Source organism: Xenopus laevis, chromosome 4S, assembly GCF_017654675.1.
Source record: "Xenopus laevis strain J_2021 chromosome 4S, Xenopus_laevis_v10.1, whole genome shotgun sequence".
In the NCBI taxonomy this organism is placed as follows: Eukaryota; Metazoa; Chordata; class Amphibia; order Anura; family Pipidae; genus Xenopus; species Xenopus laevis.
In genome coordinates this window covers 41600524-41623338 of record NC_054378.1, presented here as the reverse complement: position 1 = coordinate 41623338, position 22815 = coordinate 41600524, and the positions used below count along the sequence as shown (strand labels likewise).

Here is a 22815-nt window from a genome sequence, read left to right as displayed (position 1 = left end):
CCTTTAAAGAAGTAAAAATGCATATTTGTATATCTATTTCGTTCCACATTCCAGGTGGATTGAAACACGTGGATGTCCTTGGTAATAAATCATTTTTTTCTTACATGCGGTGAGTGCTTTGTAGATAATTGGCTTGATAAGCTTTGGTAGGCATAGCACACAGTATTTGAAAAGAGCACAAGGGGTTGATGAAGGGCACAAGTAGTGACTTGAGATGACAAGAGAAGCTGAGGGACTTCAGAGTTAGTAACAGGACTGTGTTTTTGCAGCGAACGTATAGTGATTCGGCTAATGAAGGATGTGAAAGGGTTTTAAATATGGAAGGCATTGCAAACTAGATTTATTATTGTTTATGAGTGTGCCAGTGTGGGCAGCATTAAACAGTTGTTTAACTTTAAGTTAACTCATATAGTATGATGTACTGAGTGATAATCTGAGGCAATTCAATTTTTTTTTATTTGTGTTTTTGTTTAGTTATTTAGAGTTTTATTCAGCAGCTCTCCCGTCTTTAATTTCAGCAACCTGGTAGCTAGGGCCCTAATTACCCTAGCAACCATGTACTGATTTGAACAAGAGACTGGCTTATGAATAGGAGAGGACCTGAACAGAAAGATGAGTACTAAAAAAAAGCAATAACAATACATTTGTAACCTTACAGAGCATTTGTTTTTTGTTTTTTAGATGGGGGTCTCTGAACCCTTTTGAAAGCTGGAAAGAGTCAGAAGAATGCAAGTAATTACAAAATTAAAAGAAGAAAAGAAATATAAAGGCCAACTGAAAAGTTGCTTAGAATTAGCAATTCTATAACCTCTATGGGTCATGTATGGAAATGCAAGAATCTTGATGTGGATTAAGTCAGGGGTGGGGATTTTGACTGCATGTACTTTTAAGGGCACATGTAGGGTTGCTACCTGGCCAGAATTATGGTTGATCCCAATGTTATTAATAGGGAAAAAAGATTAATATATAGGAAGGCTGGTATTTATTTCCAGAAATGTTGTGGAAAGTTACTGTTACTAGCATTTTATCAGGATCAGATGCATACCTTATGGAAAAGAGACTGGTCTTGAAGGAATCAGAAAGAAGTAACAGGTATTGCCATCATTTCAAATCAAGATATAAAATATAAAAAAGCAAGCACAAGACCAAAGATGTAATAAGGTGATAATCTAAAAGAGGGAAGAAATCACAGTTACAAGCATAAAGATGACATGAGATTTTTAGCAAAGAATAAGGTGCATATTTATCAGAGAGTGAAACTAGAACTCAAAACGGGCTGAGTGAAGTTAAGTCCATTCACTTGCATCTATTCCCTATATTCCCCAAATTGGCCATCCTTATGAGCTGATGTGTCTGAGTTTAAAGGAGAGAACAAGAAGGATACAAGGGTTCATCAGTGGGGCGTTTGAAATGACTTTGTATGATTGCAGGGTTGTCAGTACATAGGAAGACAAAAAAAAGTCAGGTTTCAAAGTCACACATTCAGAGAAAGAGACAGAGGGACTGCATTGCTATAGTGCTTTCTGCACTAGCAGAGCTGAATTTTTGGTTTAAAAAATGGAAATTCGGCTCTTAAACTTACAGTAGGTGTTTTTTTGACGTCCCTTTTAACTAGCCACTGTCATCTGAAGTGAGGTTACCACCTTGCCTCATGGCAGGAGCAACCCTGCAGGCAATTAATTTCACTTCCATTCTTCCTTGATGCCACTGAGCCATATTCCCCATCCCTCCAGACCATCTAATTGTGTAGTCGGTGCATGAGCACGGACATCATGTGCCCCATTCTGGTGCATAAACAAGATTTTGGCATGATGCAAAGCTAGCCTTAATAACAGTGCCATAGTAATGGTACCTTGATGTGATTGTGAATTCCAAGACTAAAAGAAACATGATATAAATCATTTATATAGTCACAGCACTGCGCTCTAAAAATACATGTTAATAATAATAATAATAATAATAATAGTGTAAGTTAAAAGATTTTGACCGGTACAATCTTGTAGAAACCAGTGTAGTTTTAAAATCCAGTAAAAACATACAAATCTGACACTAATTGCTAAGTAAACCAGTTGCTGCTTTGTTCTTCAATACACTTCATTTTTACACTGTAATGGGCCATGCAAAAAGCAGCATAGAAAAATGAATTTTTTGCCGTAAAATGTGCAAACTCAGTGCGGTGGATTCCAGACCTTTTGTTCACGTCCCTTCTAAAACCTAACATTTGGCCAGACCCTCTTACCTCATAACAACATTACAGTCACATGCCGTCACTATTTCAGCCATGTAGTCATAGTTCCAAGAATATCTAGGACAGCTAACAACTGTTCATTCCCAAATGCCACGCTAATTAAACTGGGCTTTCAGGTCTATGTAAGAGAGAAAATAGACATTCTTGGCCAAATTATCCCAATGGGCCTTTATTCTGACCCCCAGCCCCAGTAAGGGCAGTTTTAAAAAAGTAATATTGATTTGACAATTTTTATTTTAATGTATTATTTATTTATGTATAATTTTTAAGTGCAAGATGTGCTTTATGAGAAGCTGGAAAGGCATAAGTATATTGTGTAGTGTTATTTTAATTGATTCCATAATCAATAAATATCTCTTCTGGTGTATTTACAAATCTTTATTGAATTTTTCTGACATTTGAAGGGAGCGGCATCTTGTTTTTATTTTTTTATTTTTACTGAAGGGTGGAGGGTGCACATTGCATCCTTTCTGATGTTTCATAACATTCTGCAGCCTCTGGCTGCCCCAGTCATGTGTGTCTATCTGTTTTCTAGGAGGGGCTGAGGAGATGCCTTTAAGGACTATGCCGAGAAAAGATGCATTCTTTGTTTTGTCCCAGGCAGAACCATCACAGTGCATCTAGCTGAACAGAGAAGATACAGACTGGAATGACAGAGTGGACAGAGGCAGCAAGGCTAAGGGTTTTTCACCTAAGAGTACCACACAGCATCCCACCCATAAGCTTCTTCAGTTGTTGTATTCTGAACTGCAGCCAGGGACAAATATTTAGAGCCAAAGAAGAGAAACACAGTATACTGGTATGTCCAAATCATTCTTGGAAACCGCCCAAATCTCCAGAAGTCACTCAGGGAACAGAACTATAAAAACTTTTTCCAGCCTGGAGAACAAAGTCGCTGGAAGGAGATTTAAAAAAAATTATAGCCACAATACAACATCAGATTTGCAGATTTGAGATACCTGTACTCTTTGCTTCCAAATGTGTGAACGTCTAGGGCAGAGGAAGGACAGACGGTGTGCGTACTTCAAAGCATAGACAAGGTGATCCAAACTACAAGGTAACAAATCATCATAGGTTTAGCTGCTGCTCCAGCTATATTTATGCTCACTTTTCTGTATCACTATGGAATAAGCCCATTGTCCCCAAACTCATTCTGAATCTCATAGTAGTAGATAAAAATAAAAGATCAGCTCATCTCTTTTGCCAATCTCCTTTGTTTTACTTCTTTAATTTATACTCCTGATAGATGTTTTGCACTGTTTTTAATGTGTGCTGATAATCTAAGGATTACTGTATTTGCACTGCAAGTAAGAGGGAATGGGTAGCACGTTATTTATCTATGTGCTTGACAAAATACAGATAGAAGGCACTCCGGATAAAAAAAGGAGGTTTATTGCAACAGGTCAAGGACCAACATCACCTGACGCATTTCAGGCACGGTGATCAACAGTGGGAACACTGGTGGCAGAGCACCCGTGATAACAAATGGAGCTTTATTAAGGAGTCCACACGTAGGGTAAGTTTGGAGCAGTCTAAATCTTTTTAACTTTGTACATTATTTATTTTACTGTCTCCATTTGTCATGATACCCTAAATATCCAATTAGTATTATTAAAGAGTTCTGACAAACGGCAGGAGGGTGCAGTACCCTCCTTCTACAAGGAAGGGGATCACTCTGGGCAATAGGGCATGATAGCTATTTCACTAAATAACTAAATTAGTTATGAAAGTGCTGCAACTTCTCTTCTGTAGCATATAGTGAAATCCACTGTTACCCACTGTCTCATAATCTATAGAAGGACCCTTAAGAACTTGAGACGAGCATATAACGCGTCCATATGTAGAAACTGCTTCTATGCTACTACTTGTAATTAGGTATTACTTGGTATATCCCATGAGACATTAGTGTCCATGCATAGCCTATGGAAAAGTTGTTTTTGTAGTCTAATGCTTCAAAATAATAATAGAAATGTTTTGGGAAAACAGATGACAGTTCTACAAGGGAGTGACTGGGAGAAAGGCTGCTGTGACAAATAGTGGAGGGGGAGTGGGAGTTGTATTAGACTGAATCAAAAAATGATTTATTTAGTGCACACCTAATTTATGATATATGTGCAATACTTTTCACTCATGACACCAAGAAGTGTAGACAGATTGCCTCTTATTATAACACATGTTAACACACTTCAATATGATTCTACCTACAAACCTGCCAATTAACATGTTAATCACACTGAAACATAGGAGCTCCTTTACTAACCTGCCTCCAAAAGCCAATCAGTAGGCAGGTTTGTCAATCTAGTGGCACATTTGCACCAAAATGTCCAAAGGCCAGTACAAAGGCAAACATCTGATGCAGCCATCACAACGTTGAACTCAGATCTGCCCATGTGACACACTACCACACAACAACATATAGCCCCAGGTTTACTCAAACACATTAAAATGCTATACACCCGCTTTTGACATTATACAATTTTGTCAAGAAATGCATTGGTATAAATGGTTTTTTTTAAATTTGGTAATACTGGTGAGAAATACATTTCAATACATTTTAAGGTGGAAAAATATATTTACGCGTAGTTAACCAAGTTTTACAGATTTTTTTTAACTGTTTTTGTAAATCTGTCGCACTGCATGAACAACTTCCTAATGGTGTCCTTCTCTAATATGAAAGAACAGTAGTAGTAAGTAAGTAGTAAGTAATAAAATTGAAGATATATTGGACACGCATGATGGAAATTATTAAGCCAGATTTCTAATCTAAAATCAAAATGTGGGCTATGACTTCATATTTCTATAAAAGGTTATTGCTGATTCTCCCGTCTACTCAAAATAACAGGCAGCTACTGTTATTTTTTGTCTCTCTTCTTCTTTTTCTTCTCTTGCTTCATATATCTGATTCCATTTTCGAATTTCTATTCAGCAGAGGCCCCCTGTGCAGAAACAGTGTAAGATCCCCTCACAGGCACTATCATCTGCTGTATATACAGTATCTGCCCTTGTGTATTTCCTACCCTGTGAACCTCTCTCCACATTGTGACCCTCATCCTGCACATTTATTTTTGGAACCTGCACAGAGATGGCATTCACTTTGGGAAAGGGAGAACTAATGAAAGGAATCTTAAAAGAAGATCTTATAGCTTGGAGCAGCTAAGGACCTCTGATACCTGGGCTCATTGGCAGTTCATATAGAACTAAGACTGGTATCCCCATTAAAATAACCAAGCCCTTGGACCAGTGTTGGACTGGCCCACCGGGATACCAGAAAAACTCCTCGTGGGCCCAGGTGTCAATGGGCCCTCCTGCTGCTAAACTTTTGGCCTATTTCATGGCCATTCCCTATTTCTATGAGAACAAAGTGGCTAAATAGGTGGAATAATAGATTATAGTACTATGTAAAGAAAAGAGACTAGGAGAATAGAGGTTGAGTGAGGAGAGGGAAAAAATAGTACTGAGGGTGGGCCCCTGGTCTAAAAACTTTCTGTGGGCCCCTGGTCTAAGGTTTTTTGGTGGGCCCCTGGTGTCCCAGTCCAACACTGCCTTGGACTAATAGTCACTGGCTACTTTTAGTGAAATCAAGCCTGAACAAGGTAGTTAGGAGTACAATAACTCCTCAGCTTGGCTCAGAGTAGGGGCTCAATAGCTTCACATGAGGAAGAAGTTGTCATGTTTAATATGTCCCATCTCAGCCCCCAATCTAATGACCATTTAGACAGGTTCCTAACAGATGAACCTATCTAAGAACCTTTGGCACAAGAAAAATGTACAATACAGTTTCCCATTAGCCATCAAGAATAGAATGCAAACTAATACTCCCCAGGCCTGCTGAGGGCATATGAGGCATAGGAAGATGAATGCATTTAGCATACCTTCAAGGCAGATTGAATAGCACATCCAGCAAGGGCAGTTATAAGATTTTATGAACCTGAAGAACAGCTTATTCCATACCCTGGGAATAAAACCCAACCCCTTATAACTCTTCCCCATTAGACTTTATATGCAGAGATCCACTCCTTTGCTCATTACACACATTTGATATTACAAATCATAGATGCACATGCACTGTATCACGATAGTGGTTGAACATCAACCAGGCATGAAGCACCATGTCAAATAATATTTCATGTGCAAATTGGTAAAGCATTTTTCAAGAATTCATGCTTATTTGGCTAGTAGATCATTGATTTTAAAGCTATCTCACATATGTGATTTATATGAAATTGAATGTGCTACAGTATCTCTCTCCCACCAATGTGTAGATGTGCACATTGTTAAAAATGTTCAGGAAAATAATTGACACGTTTTATAACATTTCCTTCGTAAATTCTGGTTGTTTGGCCCTAGGGCCATACATTCAGATTAAACCGATATAACCCTGCCATTGGTAGGCATATTGGGGAAATATTTAATTGTGTGTGGCAACCTTTAGATTGTTATGTGTGTAGTGTAAAGGTGGCCATAGATTGGCAGAATTAAAGGAGAATTCAACCCATTTGTAAAAAAAGCGAGTACCCCTTACCCCAGGTAGACCTCCCTCCCTCCTCCCGCCAGGCTTACTTGCCCCCGCCCCCTAGGGAAATGCCCCATACTTTATACTTACCCCTCGGCACAGATTCTGCCAGCGGAGTTCCACGCATCCATCTTCCGAGTCCTCGGTAACTTGACTGGGAGATCGGTATTTCTGCGTATACACAGTTGGAGCAGTTTGCTGGTTTGCCACAACTACTCATGTGCGGAATTACACAGAAATTGGCAATCTCCCAGTCAGTTTAACGAGGACCCGGAAGATGGGTGTGTGGAACTCCGCTGGCAGAATATGTGCCGAGAGGTAAGTATTAAGTATGGGGCATTTCCCCGGGGGGGGGGCAGTTAGCCTGGGGGGAGGAGGGAGGGAGTTCTAATTGGCAATAATAGTTGGCAATTCGGGTCCTTTAGACTGATTCGGCAGCTTATCTGCCCTTGTATGGGGCCTTCCGAAGGGTATCCCTAACCAGTATCTGGGCAAAAATAAGCCAGATATTGATCAGGCAGGTTTGATTTTCCCCTCTATCGAGGACCGCAGCGGCTGGTTGATTACCTGTCGGCACCCATTCCCATCATTGTAATCCGATGGGCCAAACAATCGGATTAGTCCAATATTGCCCTGCCTTTGGGGGAGAAAGTGAGGTCTACAGTGAGGTTTGAAAAACCATGGCTCATGCATTTTCTTTTCCTTTTTTCTAATGACTACAAGGAACAAGCATATTTCCACATGTCCCCTTGGCACCTAGCCCATGCACCAGACAGGGATTTCTGAACTCCTTGTAGTATTTTCCCTTCTGTCAACAGCTGAAGCAGAAACAGCATTTGCAGTTATCATGATAATTAACAAAGCTCAGCCGACATGAATCCTCAGACTCAGCGTTGAGTCTGGGGGTAGGCTCAATGGTTACATTGAACTTTACACAAATCATTTGCCTGGCACAGAATCATCATCATATCATTCCAGGGGTCAGACAGCACAATCTAACTTAGCCCCAGGAAGAAAAAAAAAGCAGTATCAACAACAAAGAAAAATGTATGTTATTTAAGTTTTTATTTGTTATCATTCAAATGTTATTTAATGCACATTATTCCGTGGAAAGATTTGCAAGCTTCAGAGAAACAAGTACCACCGACTACATCTCTAACTTGGATAATACAGGAACACTAGGCTAACTTTGTATTGATAAACTGCCAAAAAGAGTCAATATTAGGGCTGCTCCATAGCTAATTAACTGACACTGTTAAAAAGCTATTGATTACATAGCACTTATAGATTCCAGCTGCCGCTGGCTGTAAATTAAATTAGAATTTGTTTACCAGCATTACCATTCATATATGTTGTAGGAATATTTAGGCCTCCAACTTATATGGAATATGTTTATTGGAAACTCATGTGCATGATGTACTCTATTTGCTAAATATACAATTGTACTAATATTTCTTATTTTACACTTTAAGGCCAAATTCCTTATAAAATGAAAAGAAAAGAAATGAAATGTTCTGAGGTTTTGCTATGGTTCATGGTTTCTAAGTTTTGTATTTTTATTCCAGAGACACGGCTCATCATGCCTACACTGAGAATGCTTCATTCAACAGTCAATTCCACCAATGCCACCATCAATATTGGGACTGAGCTTAAGCCAACCAACACATCCAATATTGCTATGGACATTCCAGAAGAGCTCTTTCTGATTCTGTGTGTGTTTAGTTTGCTAGAGAACATACTTGTGGTCATTGCCATTTTCAAGAACCACAACCTGCACTCTCCCATGTATTATTTCATCTGTTCCCTTTCAGCATCTGATATGCTTGTTAGTTCTAGCAATTTAGGTGAGACCCTCATCATTGTTATGCTAAAGAAAGGGATTATAACATTAGAGCCAATGCTTATCATAAAGATGGATTACATTTTTGACACGATGATCTGCTGCTCTTTAGTAACCTCTCTCTCCTTTCTTGGGGCGATTGCAATTGATCGTTACATCACCATCTTCTACGCCCTGCGCTATCACAGCATTATGACTCTGCGCAGAGTAGTTATTGCCATAGCTGTGATCTGGTCGGTCAGTTTAGTTTGTGCTCCCATCTTCATTGTCTATCATGAGAGTGGTGCTGTCATCTTATGTCTAATTGTCTTTTTCCTCTTCATGTTGGCCTTGATGGTGGCCTTATATATCCACATGTTTGCTCTGGCACGCCAGCATGCACGTAGCATTTCTGCCCTGCAGAAAGGGAAGAGAAGAAGGATCACTCCACATCAAGCTAGGGCAAACATGAAAGGAGCCATAACACTAACATTGTTGCTTGGCATCTTCTTTCTCTGCTGGGGGCCCCTATTCCTCCACCTTACTTTGTTTGTGTCCTGCCCCAATAATCATATTTGCAACAGCTATTTTTACTATTTCAACATCTACCTCCTTCTCGTCATCTGCAATTCTGTTATTGACCCTTTAATCTATGCCTTCAGGAGTCAGGAGCTACGGAAGACCCTTAAGGAAATAATTTGGTGCTCTTGGTGACAACTCAGATTGGGGGGTGCTGCCAGAGAACTAAAGGCAGCTGAGGTTTAATGAGAACACTTTTCTTCATCTCCACTCCCCATAACTATTTCATTTCATGACACACTTTCGTGACACATACGCTATTTGTGCTTAATAAAGCATATCCGAGGAAATGTTACGTTTAGACAAAAAAAAAACCTCCATAATGCTTATGGAGTTATTGCTTCTACAGAATGTTTACACAGATGTGTAACAGAGCAAAATGTACCTTATCTGATAACAGGAGAATACTTGTAATACCATCAACATAGTCTGAGCAGCAAGATGTTGTACCATATTATGCAGGTACGACATTGCAGGGAAGACTCATACTTGAGTGATAAAAGGGACATTATATTCACTTAATAACAAACAGGAGCATAGAGATGGATTCCTGCATATGACGGCTTTGATAGTAACTCTTGTAATAATGATGAGCAATGAAGCACTATAGTCATTCAGAACGGAAATCAATTAACAGATGTATTTGTGTGTTTGGTGGATAAAAGATGGCGTTTCCCTCTCTTCGCGGAGATGTCACACTTCCTTAAAGCATTTACTGGAATCTCCATTTTCTGCATTCCACTGAATGTTGTATAAGTGTTCGGCTATCATGTGCTTTGTTATATAAATGAATAGCTCTGCATCACCAACCGCTTATGCAACAAGAAAGAGATCTTGTCCCCAGGACGCATGGATACAGCAACTGTCCTCAAGACATTCCAAAAAGTACATTTTCCAAGAACTACATTTTCCTGCTTCTCCTAAAGGGAAATTACTACTTTTAATAATTCTGCTATGATGCTTTATATGGACATCACAGGGAGAAGTATTTTTGAGTATAGAAAAATGGACAGCACATTGCACTAAACACAGCATTCTATGTTGCCATGACCCTTTTGGTTTAGGGGCTTAAATTTATTTGCTGGTTTAGCCATCTTCAAAATGCCAAGGCATATTTTATTGCCCCTAAATCTTTCCCATTTCTTTAGGGATTTTAGTCCATTAAAGTCTAAATTATTTTATGTCTCCTTTTAAAGAATGGCTAAACTAATTTTTACCCAGCAGAGAAATCTGTGTTTAATATTTCTACGCTTGCATTGAATATAAACTGTTTATTAACCCTCATTGTGCCTAGTCCACAATGAAAGGGTTCATGGATAATTACTAATATGCATCACATCATGTGACAGGGCCTGTGAAAGTTCAAAGTTTGTATCTTCTTGTGCACACAAGTGATCAAATTCTGTACATCTAGAACACGTTATAACAAACACCACATTGTGTGTGTGTGTGTGTGTGTTAAATTAAATGTTCTGAAAATATATATAAAATTCTAGCAGATAAACTTTGCCAATATAAATTCTGACCCATAATGTATATATGTATGAATACTGTTTATATATATATATATATATATATAAATAAATAAATATATATTGTGATAAGTTCACATGAATTTAAATGTTCTTCTAATTTTGTTTCTGATATGTGTGAGTGGTGTGAGGGTTGCACAGTGTGACTGTGAGCGTTTGATTGTGAGAGAGTAATAAGACTGAGCTGGATTATCTGGATTTCTGAAGAGTACCCTATCTAAGGTAAGTGGGATGTAGGGTAAAGTGTACTGTTGCACCTTACCAGGGGTAGATACAAGGTGCCCTAAAGGACACAAAATTGTTTTTGTTAATAATATTGGCTTGAGTATTTGGCTCCAGCTATTTGGGTGAGTAAAGAAATTCCAGGTGTTTGGAGAGGACATTGCACCACTACTACTATAGGTACCCAGCCATTGCTGTGTTAGAAAAACATAAGTCATTTTAGGGGCATTGTATGCCCATTTTATGCCATTTGGTGGGGTGACTTATACTGTCTCCTTTTATTACCCCTGAACAGCACACACAATTCAGACATGGTGCTGTACCATACTTAGGTTTCCCAAGGAATGTTTGTAACCCCTCTCTCTTACATCTTTCTGCAGGGCATAACTCATCTCTTAGGGGCAGATTTATCAAGGGTCGTATTTGGAAGTTGAAAATACTTCGTAATTCGGCCATCGAATTGAATTACTTTGACTTAGAATATCGAAGTCTACGTTTTTTTTCATCGAATTTTGCCATTTGCGGTCAAATAAAATCGGTCAAGCGAACAATTAAATCCTTCTAATCAAACGATTCGAAGGATTTCAGCGATCAATCGAGCGATTTTTCTTCGACTTCAAAAAACTTAGAATACTGCTCTAGAAGGTCCCCATAGGCTAACATAGCACTTCGGCAGGTTTAATTTGGTGAAGTATTGAAGTTGAAGTTTTTTTAAAGAGACAGTAGTTCGATTATCAAATGGTCGAATATTCAAACTATTTTAATTTGATTTGAAGTCGAAGTCGTAGTATCCTATTCGTTGGTCGAAGTATCCAAAAAATTACTTTGAATTTAGATTTTTTTTTTACTTCGAAAATTCCCTCGAATTCACTTTGATCCTTGATAAATCTCTTTTATAGCTAAACATAGGGGGGACTGAAAAACGCTTGCCACAGTCTTTGTCACTCTGAATAATGGGCCAGTACTATTTAACTACATTTTCTATTTTTCTACTTAGTGACCCATACTGGCTCACAAACACTGGACGCCTTACTCGATTTAGAGTTTTTCCATGTTTACTAGTACTTAGATAGAATGTTTAATCCCTTAACAACAGATGGGACTATACCAAAAAAGTGCAAGTGTTTACCAATAGAGGGTGCTATACTAGTGCAGTGTAGAAATCTCCACTGATAGATGGGAAGGTACCAGGGAATACAGTGTCGGACTGGGACACCAGGGGCCCACCCAAAAATCTTAGACCAGGGGCCCACCAAAAGACCTTCGATCAGGGGCCCACTCTCAGTACTATTATAATTCCACTCCTCACGCAACCTCTATTCTGCTAGTCTCTTTTCTTTACATGCTATAATCTATTATTCAATCTATTTAGTCTCTTTGTTCTCATAGAAATAGAAAATGACCATGAACTATGCCAAATGTTTTGAAGCAGGAGGGCCCACTGACACCTGGGCCCACCGGGAGTTTTCCTGGTATCCCTGTGGGCCAGTCCGACACTGAAGGAATGTATGTTGTAAACAATAGATGTGACTGTAGCAATTACATTTTTAGATATATATAGATGGGACTGTACCATATAACAATAAGTGAAAAAATACACAGTGTTGTACCAAAATAGAAAGACATTTTCAAACAGATGGGGTTAATGTACTTTATAAGTCTACAAATTATTGGTGACATACCAATGAAAGTACACTAAGAGGCTTATTTATTCTGCTGTGTAAAATGAAATTCGCTGAAAAATGAGGTAAAAAGCTGGGAAAAATAAATAGTGGATTTTGTTTTATGCCATGCATATGCCAGATTTGCCCCATTATTTTACACTGCTGCAGACCTTTGTAAGTAAGTTCCAGTGAAATTTGCTCAAAGAAAAAGCACATACAACAATTACTCCATTTATACGTTGTTTTTTTACAGGCGATATGTGGTGAATTATTCCGCTGTTTTTTACACCACATAATAAATATGCTCCTAAATCTGTCAGAATATGGTGCTATACTAATAATAATTGTATATGTGAGTCTCTTCCATATCAGTGTATACCAATAGATGGAGCTATACATAGAAATGTAAAATACATTCCTACCAATAGTATTAATGGGCCAAATAGCAAGATGTACAAAGCAGTCCTCTAACCTTCAGTACAGACATGGTTATCATAGGTGTGTTTGTTTATTACAAATATCAGTTTTCATATCAAAGTTAGTAACCATTAGCAGTTTCCATCATATTATTATTATACGACATGCATATCTGTTTTTCTGTATTTTTTAGATAATTGTTTCTAACTTTCCAAATAAAGAAAACTTCAACATAAACTGTGCATTGCTTCCATTGTTCCATGTTAACGGGAGGCGAGGAAGGGTGACGTTGAAGACTCTCATACATATCGGGCGATAGGGAATTGTGTTAAATATACCTAAACTCACCATCCAGCCTGAATATGCAATCATTTTTTGCCATCAGACGTCTCAACTCTCAAGTATTTAACTAAATACACACATTTAACAGCACTAAATTAACCTCTGAAATATTTACCCAAACGTATGTCTACTACCGCTTATTTATTTTGTAGTCAGCACTCACCCACTGTCCACCTCTTAATTGTTCAGGCGGTGCACATGTCCAGTGGCCCACAGTCCAACCGGTTTCATGAATACTCCAATATATTAGCATGTGGCTTTTATATCTGCAACAACATGACGTTTCGGGCTCACTTGCAGCCCTTTTTCATATTTGTTTTCATTATTTACTGTATCACTGCACTGAATGCTTGAAATGACAATAAAACCCACTTGACTCAACATTAGATGGCACTGCTGTTGCTTTATGATTTTGTATTTATCATTTCCTGCAAGACTAGCGATATTACCACAAGTCTGTGTATATATGTATGAATATTTGAGAAACAAATGAATCAAACAACCATGTAAAGTTGGGATCCAGTACAGTTAAATTCAGCTTTGTTTTTGGCCAAACGCACACCAAGTAGGCGGGGTTGTTATTTAGGATGTGATGTGAGAGAATAACTAGTAGGTTGTATATTCTCGTGTATATTGTGTGGATGCATAAAAAGTAGATCAATCAATCCAGCACATTCTCCAAGAGCAGATGGATTTTGAAGTGTGTGGGGAGAGTCTGGGATAGGACAATAAACCCCAATGGCAGTATTGCTCATACATGCACAGAAATCCAGAATGATCCATTTACCTAGTGCTCAGCTTAAGTTTTAGCACTCACCCCTATATATAAGAGGTACAAAGTTTTCCCAGGTGCAGTAACACATAGGAACCATTAAGGGCAGGGGCAATTGGGCGGATTCGAGGAGATTTAGTTGCCTGGCGACTAATCGCCTCTTCTTCGGGGCAACAATCTCCCTGACCTGCCTTCCCCCTGCCTTCCGCCTACTATAATGAGTAAACACCAGCACAATGGCACTCGCGGCGCTTCGATTTCCAGTCGCCCGAAGTTGCCTCACGAGGAAACTTCAGGCAACTTCGGAAATCGAAGCGCCGCGATTGCATTGCCACATGCGATTTTTCATTTTAGCAGGCGAAAGGCAGTTCTGGTAAAATTGTCGCCCGAAAAAGAGGCGACTAAATCTCCCCGAATCTGCCCATGTGAAATTATCACTAAAAACAAAGTGCATTACTGTCTCTAAGCCAATTATAGGGTCAAAGCTCCAACATGTAGTCATTTTTAGTTTAAAAAACACTGCTCTACAGAGAACAGAGACATCACACTCATAAGATAAGCCACCCACAAATTAAATTAATGTTCCCCTCTGAGTTAACTTTTAGCATGATCTAGACCAGGGATCCCCAACCTTTTGAACCCGTGAGCAACATTCAGAAGTAATAGGAGTTGGGGAGCAACACAAGCATGAAAAATGTTCTCGGGGTGCCAAATAAGTGCTGTGATTGGCCATTTGGTGGCCCCTATGTGGATTGTCAACATACATTGAGGCTCTGTTTGGCAGTACACCTGGTTTTTATACAACCAAAACTTGCCTCCAAGCCTGGAATTCAAAAATAAGCTCCTGATTTGAGGCCACTGGGCGCAACATCCAAGGGGTTGGAGAGCTCATGAGCTACTGGTTGGGGATCACTGATCTAGAGTGTGATATTCTGAGATAAATTGCAATTGCTTTTCATTTTTACAGCACACCATCAACCTTGAGAAAGTCAAGACACCAAGAAACGCGTTGGGAAACAAATTTAACAGAATTTATTGGTGAACAATCAGTTTTTAGCTTTTTATTCAGCAGCTCTCCAGTTTGCAATTTCAGCAGACTGGTTGCTATGATCCAAATTACCCTAGCAACCATGCATTGATTTGAATAAGAGACTCAAATATGAATCAGAGATGGCCTGAATAGAAAGATGAGTAATACAAAGTAGCAATAACATTACATTTGTAGCCTTACAGAGCTTTTGTTTTTATGTGGGGTCAGTGACCCCATTTGAAAGCTGGAAAGAGTCAGAAGAAGATGGCAAATAATTAAAAACTATAAAAGATAAATAATGAAGACCAATTGAAAAGTTGATTAGAATGGGCCACTCTATAACATACTAATGGTTAACTTAAAGGTAGACCACCCCTTTGATGGGGCTATATCTGTTTATGTACTCAAACAGGATCACCATTGGAGGGGTCAGAGCTTCCTGCTGAAGGAGTGGATTTTTTTCAAAAAAAAACTTTATTGTAAACTTCCGACAATACAAAGCTTTATAAATACAGATATAAATGGCTGAAGACGGTTACAGCTTGTATAAACATTTAGTATTATGTACGAATTTCTGTATAGAGATTATTACCATCTACCAAGAGTATGTACCCGTGAAGATGAACTGTCGAGGCATATCTGGCCTGTCGAATAGCAAGTGGCTAGGAGAAAGGCTTTGGTATTGTGGAGAATGAAATGGGGTAGAATTGAGGGGGAAAGGAATAGAACAAGGAAGTGGACGGGTAAGTGCAACGGGGATGTAACGACCATAAGTATCCCTACTGTGTTGTTTTATAAGAGTCAGTTTCCTTGAAAAGGAACCACCGGATCCAGACAGCGGTGAATTTAGAGATCTGATCCGGATTTGAAGAGGACAGTTCCTCGAATCTGCATATTTCCGAAATTTTTTTGTACCAATCTTTAATGGTGGGGACATATGTAGTCTTCCAATGCAAAGGTATCAGAAGTTTGGCTGCATTCAGTAAATGGGGTTCTAGACCCGTGTTGAAGGTCACTACTGGCTGAGGGTTATGGAACAGTAGTACTTGTAAAGGGTTCGCTGGTAGATCAACCCCTAAAATTTGACCTGAGAGTAGACAGACCTCTTCCCAGAAAGGTTTTATGAGGGGGCACGTCCAGAATATATGGAGTAAGGTTCCTTTTTCTCTATTGCATCGCCAACAATTGCCGTTTGAAGTTTTGTATATATGTTGTATCTTAGAGGGTGTATAGTACCATCTAGTAACTATCTTATAGTTTAATTCTTGTATACGGCAGCATCTCGAGCTTTTGAGTAATTTGGATAGCATATTTTCAATCTGAACATCTTCTAACTGAGCATTCAGGTCTCTGGACCATCTATAGATAAAGGACACCGACCCCCAAGTTGTTGGTAGTTGAAGTAATTTGTATAAGAGGGAGATTGCGTGTGTCGGTGGGTCAAGCAACGTGCATGCAGTTTCAAATTTAGTAAGGTCCCGCCCCAATGTTTGTGACCCTCCCAAACTGTGGTAATAGTGGGAAATCTGTGCGAATTTCAAGTGGTCCAACTGTGTGAACGGTGATAAGTTTTGTAATTTGTCTTTGGATACAAGTGCTTTATTTTCTATGAAGTGAAGGAGCTGAAGGTTTCCTTCTATCAACCACCTCTGTAGATTGTTAGATTGCAATCCGGGAGGGAAGGCGGGGTTATTAATTAAGGGTAAGAGGGGAGACGGATAAGAGGTAAGCGAGTATTTTGTACGGCATTTATCCCATACTTTCATGGTGTTGGATAAGAGAGGATGGTCTGGATACTTTATTCTCCTATATATGTGATCTAACCAGGGTAAGTGTATGAGGTGGGAATACGCTGATTGCTGTTCTATCTCAATCCATAGTTTTATATTTGCATAGTGAGACCAGTCTAATATTCTCAATAGAACCGATGCATAATAGTATGTGTGGCAATTGGGTAAGGCTACACCACCCTGATGTTTAGTTTTAATTAATAGTTTTTGGCTAATCCTTGGTTTTTTATCCTGCCAGATAAAATTTTGTATTATTTTTTGCAGCTGGTTCAGTTGTGACTCACCTATATGTAGAGGAAGTGTTTGGAAGATATATAGGATTCTAGGCATGATATTCATTTTTATAACGCTCATCCGTCCAAACCAAGAAATGGGTTTATCTTTCCAGGTTGTTAAGTCTTTTCTAACCTTCGAGATTACATGTTTCAAATTTAGTTCAGCCCAGGCTGAGGTGTCTCTGGTAATTTGGAGGCCCAAGTAGGTAAAAGTTTGCGGACTCCATTTATAGGGAAAACCCTTAGATATGCAATTTATCGTGTCCTCTGGGAGTGAAATATTTAAGGCTATTGATTTAGAAAAATTTAACTTGAAATTGCTGAGGTTCCCATATATAAGGAGCTCTTGGTTAAGCGCTGGTATTGATGCTGTGGGGTCGGTCAGAAAGAACAAAAGGTCATCTGCATAGGCAGCAATTTTGTGTTGTGTGTTACGCACTGTGATGCCATTAATGTGTGCATTAAGTCTGATGTGGCATAGGTGTGGTTCTAAGGCTAGTATGAAAAGGGTGGGGGATAGTGGGCATCCCTGTCGTGTGCCATTGCGGATATCAAAGGGGTCAGACAACAGCCCATTTATCTTTAGGCGGGCAGTGGGGTTGGTATAGAATGAGGATATCCAAGGTCAACATTTTAGGTCCTAACCCAATTTGCTTAAGACAGGTGAACATGAATGTCCAATTGACCCTATCAAACGCTTTTTCGGCGTCAGTAGATAATAGCATGTTCTCGATTTTCTGCTTTTTGGCCCAGAACATCAGGTTTACTAGTCTGTTCGTGTTATCTCTACCCTCCCTTCCCGGGATAAAACCGACTTGTTCCGGGTGTATTAGGTTAGGAAGAAATGACTGTATTCGATGGGAAAGGATCTTAGCCAACAACTTTATGTCAGTGTTTATTAGTGAGATGGGTCGGTAGTTACCTGGTTCTGTTGCTTCTTTACCAGGTTTCAGAAGCAGTGTGATATAAGCTGTAAGCGATGACTTGTCGAAGGATTTTCCTAAGGCAATGTTATTAAATGCTGAGCACATGAAAGGTAGCAGTTTGTCTTTGAATATTTTATAATAGGATATCGTGAAGCCGTCTGGGCCTGGGCTTTTGCCTGTAGCTGTATCCTTAAAGTGGACCTGTCACCCAGACACAAAAATCTGTATAATAAAAGTCCTTTTCAAATTAAACATGAAATCCAATTTCTATTTTTTTATTTAAGCATTCTTAGCTGTTGTAAGCTCATTTAAACATCTCAGCTGTCAATCAAATATTGTCTGCCCCTCCTCTATGCCCGTGGCATAGAGGCGGGGCAGACAATTACTTTCACTTTCAATTCAGCACTTCTTAGATGTCACTGCTCCCCACACATTCCCCCAGTTCTTTTTACCATATTACTGTGTGGCCAGGGCATGGGGATGGACATTGGGTCCCCCATTCTGGTGCACAAACAAGATTCTGAGATGATGCAAGGATTGTCTTAATAACAGTGTCCACAAAATGGCTGCTGCCTGCTTGCTATAATTTTGAAATCCCAGACTGAAGGAAACAAGATTCAAATAATTTATATAGTGTAATTAAAGTTCATTATCCTTGACTAATCTGATAAAATAGGATTTTGAAAAAATTTTTGGGGTGACGGGTCCCCTTTAAGGGCCGTTTCAAGCTCCTCTATGGTTATTCCTTCCTCTAGTTTGTCTGCTACTTCTTTAGAGATATGGTTCAGATTGGCAGAGGTTAAATAAGTCTCAACCCTATCTATAAAGGAGGGTAGGGCTGTGGAAGCTGGGTCAGGTAGTTGATATAGTGACATGTAAAACTCCCGGAACGTCGACGCTATTTTATCTGATATGTGTTCAATTGAACCTTGTTTATTTCGTATCGAAGGGATGAAATTCTTAGATTGTGAAAATTTCAAAACTCTAGCTAAAAGTCTTCCGCATTTGTTGCCATGTTCGTAAAAGCGGTGTTTTGTCATAGTAATGACTTTGTTTGTGTAGTATTCTAAATGTTCTGCAAGTCGCTTCCTTGTTTCTGTCAATTCCTGTAATGAAGTCTGGGATAGAGTTTGCTTATGTGTTGTCTCTAGTAAGGTGATCTTGTCTATAAGTTCACGATATTTTAGTTCCCTTTCTTTTTTCTTACGTGCCCCTAGTTGGATTAAGATGCCTCTAATCACGCATGTATGTGCTTCCCAACAGGTTACTGGTGAGGTCTCTGGTAGGTTGTTCTCCGTGAAGTACATGGAGATTTTAGAAGTTATATCTGTAACAATCTGTTCGTCTTTTAAAAGAGATTCATTGATTCTCCAAGAATGCATTTTTCTTCTGTTCAATGGTGTGCGAAGTGTAAGGGTGATCATGGAGTGATCCGACCAAGTCCTGGGTTGGATTTGGCTTTGAAGTACATCTCGTAATGCATTATGAGAAATGAATAAATGGTCAATTTTAGTGTAAGTGTGGTGTCGATTGGAATAGAAAGTATAGTCTTTCACAGTTGGGTAGAGAATTCGCCACGGGTCTGCCAATTGTAATTGGTGAAGGAGTTTTTTGGTTTTAATTATTTGAGTCTTAGATATGCAAGTCTGGTTCGAGGAGCAGTCTAGTGTTGGTTCCATAGGGAGGTTGAAATCACCGCCCAAGATAAGGGTACCTTCAGAGAATGAGAGTAATTGATCAGCAATGTGTGCAAACTCGGTCGCCTGGTCGGCATTGGGTAGATATATATTGGCTAGCGTGTATACTCGCCCGAGAAAAGTGCCTTTTATGAATATGTAACGGCCATTGGTGTCGCTCTTTTTTTCTTTAAATACAAATTCGAAGTTACGTGCAAGTGCTATACCTACTCCTCTAACCTTGCTGGGTTGAGGTCTACTGAGATATATATCTGGGAAATGTCTGTTATTCCATTTAGGAGTACAGCCCGCCTTGAAATGTGTTTCCTGTATGAATGCAATGCTTGCCTTCCTTCTTTGCAGTTCTGAGGATAGTAGAATTCTTTTTTGTGGAGAATTCAGACCATTTACGTTTATACTGACTATCTGGAACGAGTCTGTTTTGTTCCTTTGCATTGTAGGAGTGGAGAGAGACGGCTATACACTAGGGTCAAAGGTACGTCAATTTCCCGTTGCACTGGGGGAGGGGTTGGATTCAGTGGGTGTTAGGATAAGTAAGAAAAGAACGGGGGTAGTAGAGAGAGGGGGAAAGAGGTATGAGAACTCCTGTCCTCACCAGATAGGTGGGAAGAGAGGAGGTGTTAAAGCGCTTCTGCCCAAAGGAAGCCTAAAGCATTCCCTGAGTAGATAATTAGTAGAGCGCAAAGAGAGAGGTGTGACGGTGGTGGTAAATTCTTTGTACAAGAAGCAGGTATCTACTTCCCGATCCCTTTCGAGCCATGGGCCAGGGTAATGGTGACTTCAGGTGGACGTGTGTTAATCGTCTGTGGGGATCAGAGAACGTTTATCTCTGGTTTTTTTTTTTTTTTTGGTTTTTTTTCCCTTCTTTTTCCCCCTTTTCCCTGTTTTCCCTTTCTCTTTACATCCAATTTTGTTTTTTGTTTTTTTTGTTTTTATTTGTTTTTTTTGTTCTTTTTTTTTTTGTTTTTTTTCTTTCTTTTTGTTTTCCTCTATCCTTTTGTTTCCTTTTTTCTTCTCTTCTTCCCTTTTTCTCCCCTCCTTTACCTCTTTATTGTATATTATTATTATTATTTTTTTTTTCTTTTTCATCTCTCTATCTCTTTTTTATTTATTTATTTATTTATTTATTTATTTTCCCTTCCCACCCTCCCGCCTCCCTGACCTGCCAACAATCACTCAAGTGTATTCCTTGCTAAAGTATCGAAAACGATAGGCACGGGACAAAACCAGACCACAAAATATTAGAGGTTGAGAAAGACAAAGAGTAAAACTGCAAATTATTGTTAAATTAAAAGGAGAAAGAAAGGGAGAGACCAAAAAAAAAAAAAAAAAGGGGGGGAAGGGCTTTCCGAAAGAAACTCCTGGTACACATTAGCAATGAACTTTTTGAGGAAAATACGCGTATATCATTGGAAAGCAAAAGAAATATATAACATTTCCATCCCTCTAAGATGTTCTCGTTGGTCCTGATCGTAAACCTGAAAGGGAAGAGAAAAAAAAAAAAAAAAAGGGGGGGGCAAGGGGAAGGGAGGGATGAGGAAGGGGGAAGTGGGAAGTCACTCCCCCAAGCAGCCATTTGTGGCAATCCCAGCGACAGTCCTACAATATTTTCCAAATAAAACATTATAACATTGGGCAGCATTATAGGGTTAGTATAATTTAAGTCATGCATTGAGCTACTATAGTGGCTTCTTGAGGGAGATAAAATAATAAAACGGGGCAAAGAATTGGGGGGAAGGACGAAAAAAAAAAAAAAAAGGGGGGGGGAGGGGGCGTCACTCAATCCTCTGTTCGGATGATGATCAACTATTGGAGGTCATTACTAAGAAAGATTTGCAACAGGTAAAACATTAGTTTAGCAGTCTTATAACGTTACTGTATTCTATAACTACAGAAGTAGCATGCAATGTGAATTAAATGGGCGTCAGGTTCAATTATGAAATGTAACGTGCAATCAGATCATTTTCATTAGGAAACAGATCAATGCAGCCTGAAAATAAGAAATTATAAAAATGTAATAACTGGGTATCCTTAGGCAAACATGAAAAGTTACATGAGTCTCTTTGTTGCATTGTTCCACTTTGCAGATGGTACGCTTAAGTTGGTGTAATCACAGGTCAGGATATATCGAGGCAGAGTGTTGTAGAAATAACAGTTAGTCAAGTCCTCAGTAAGAAAGAGAAACGGTAACCTTAACCAAAATAGGAAAGCAGAGGGACGCATTTCGCAACAAGACATCACTGCGTACAATTTTCTCCAAGGAAAATAGAGAATGAACTAGGACAACTTTAATAGAAGGCTCCGTGACACGGAGTGGCAATTTAGGGCCTTTGAGCTGGTGGGTGTTGCGCAACTTATGCAAAAATGCGCTGCATGTTCGGCATCTGTATTGCGTGTAATGCTATTCACGATGCGTTCCAGTTGGAACCAAGCGCCCACAGTAGATCCACATTCAAACAAATATTAGCTGATCAACTGGTTCCCATTCGAGTCATTAGGATGTATCCGTTATTAAATGTGACCTCTCAGGTTGTTGTCAACCTGGGAGGTAGGAGGTGTTCTTATAGCGTGCCCCAGACCCATTCTGGTCCCGTAAACGTTCCTCACGAGCTGGTGTCCCTATGGGGTACATTGCAAAATTATTGTGGCGGCCGGGAATGGGGCAAAAAGGATCTCCAGGATGCGTATAAGTCAGGCACGTGTACCAGACGTACGGCCTTTTTTTCATGGAGGAACCAGTATAACAGAGTGACCGTAATCGAACAAAAATGGGGCACCCATTATGACTGAGGCTTTGGCGCACATAGGTGCGGTAGGGACCCTGGGGTCAAGTACGCATGGCATGACAAGAGGAAAGCACATTACACTTACGTGTCCATTGATGCTGATGCCGTAGCTTGATCTTGCTTCGCAGCGTCTTCGCCATAGACAAACCTGCTCCATTCCTGCAAATCTACGCATGGTAGGCCCAAGCTGTTGAAAAAGAACG

General features: G+C 39.5%; 1 protein-coding gene across 1 annotated transcript; it reads left to right on the top strand.

Moving 5' to 3' along the window:
- The first annotated feature begins 1938 nt into the window (after window positions 1–1938).
- On the top strand, window positions 1939–10684 carry mc1r.S (melanocortin 1 receptor S homeolog). Its single transcript, XM_018259922.2, has 2 exons — window positions 1939–3764; window positions 8327–10684. Exon 2 carries the CDS (start codon window positions 8341–8343, stop codon window positions 9292–9294), a length of 954 nt encoding a protein of 317 aa, XP_018115411.1. The 5' UTR covers window positions 1939–3764; window positions 8327–8340; the 3' UTR covers window positions 9295–10684.
- The last annotated feature ends 12131 nt before the right edge of the window (window positions 10685–22815 follow it).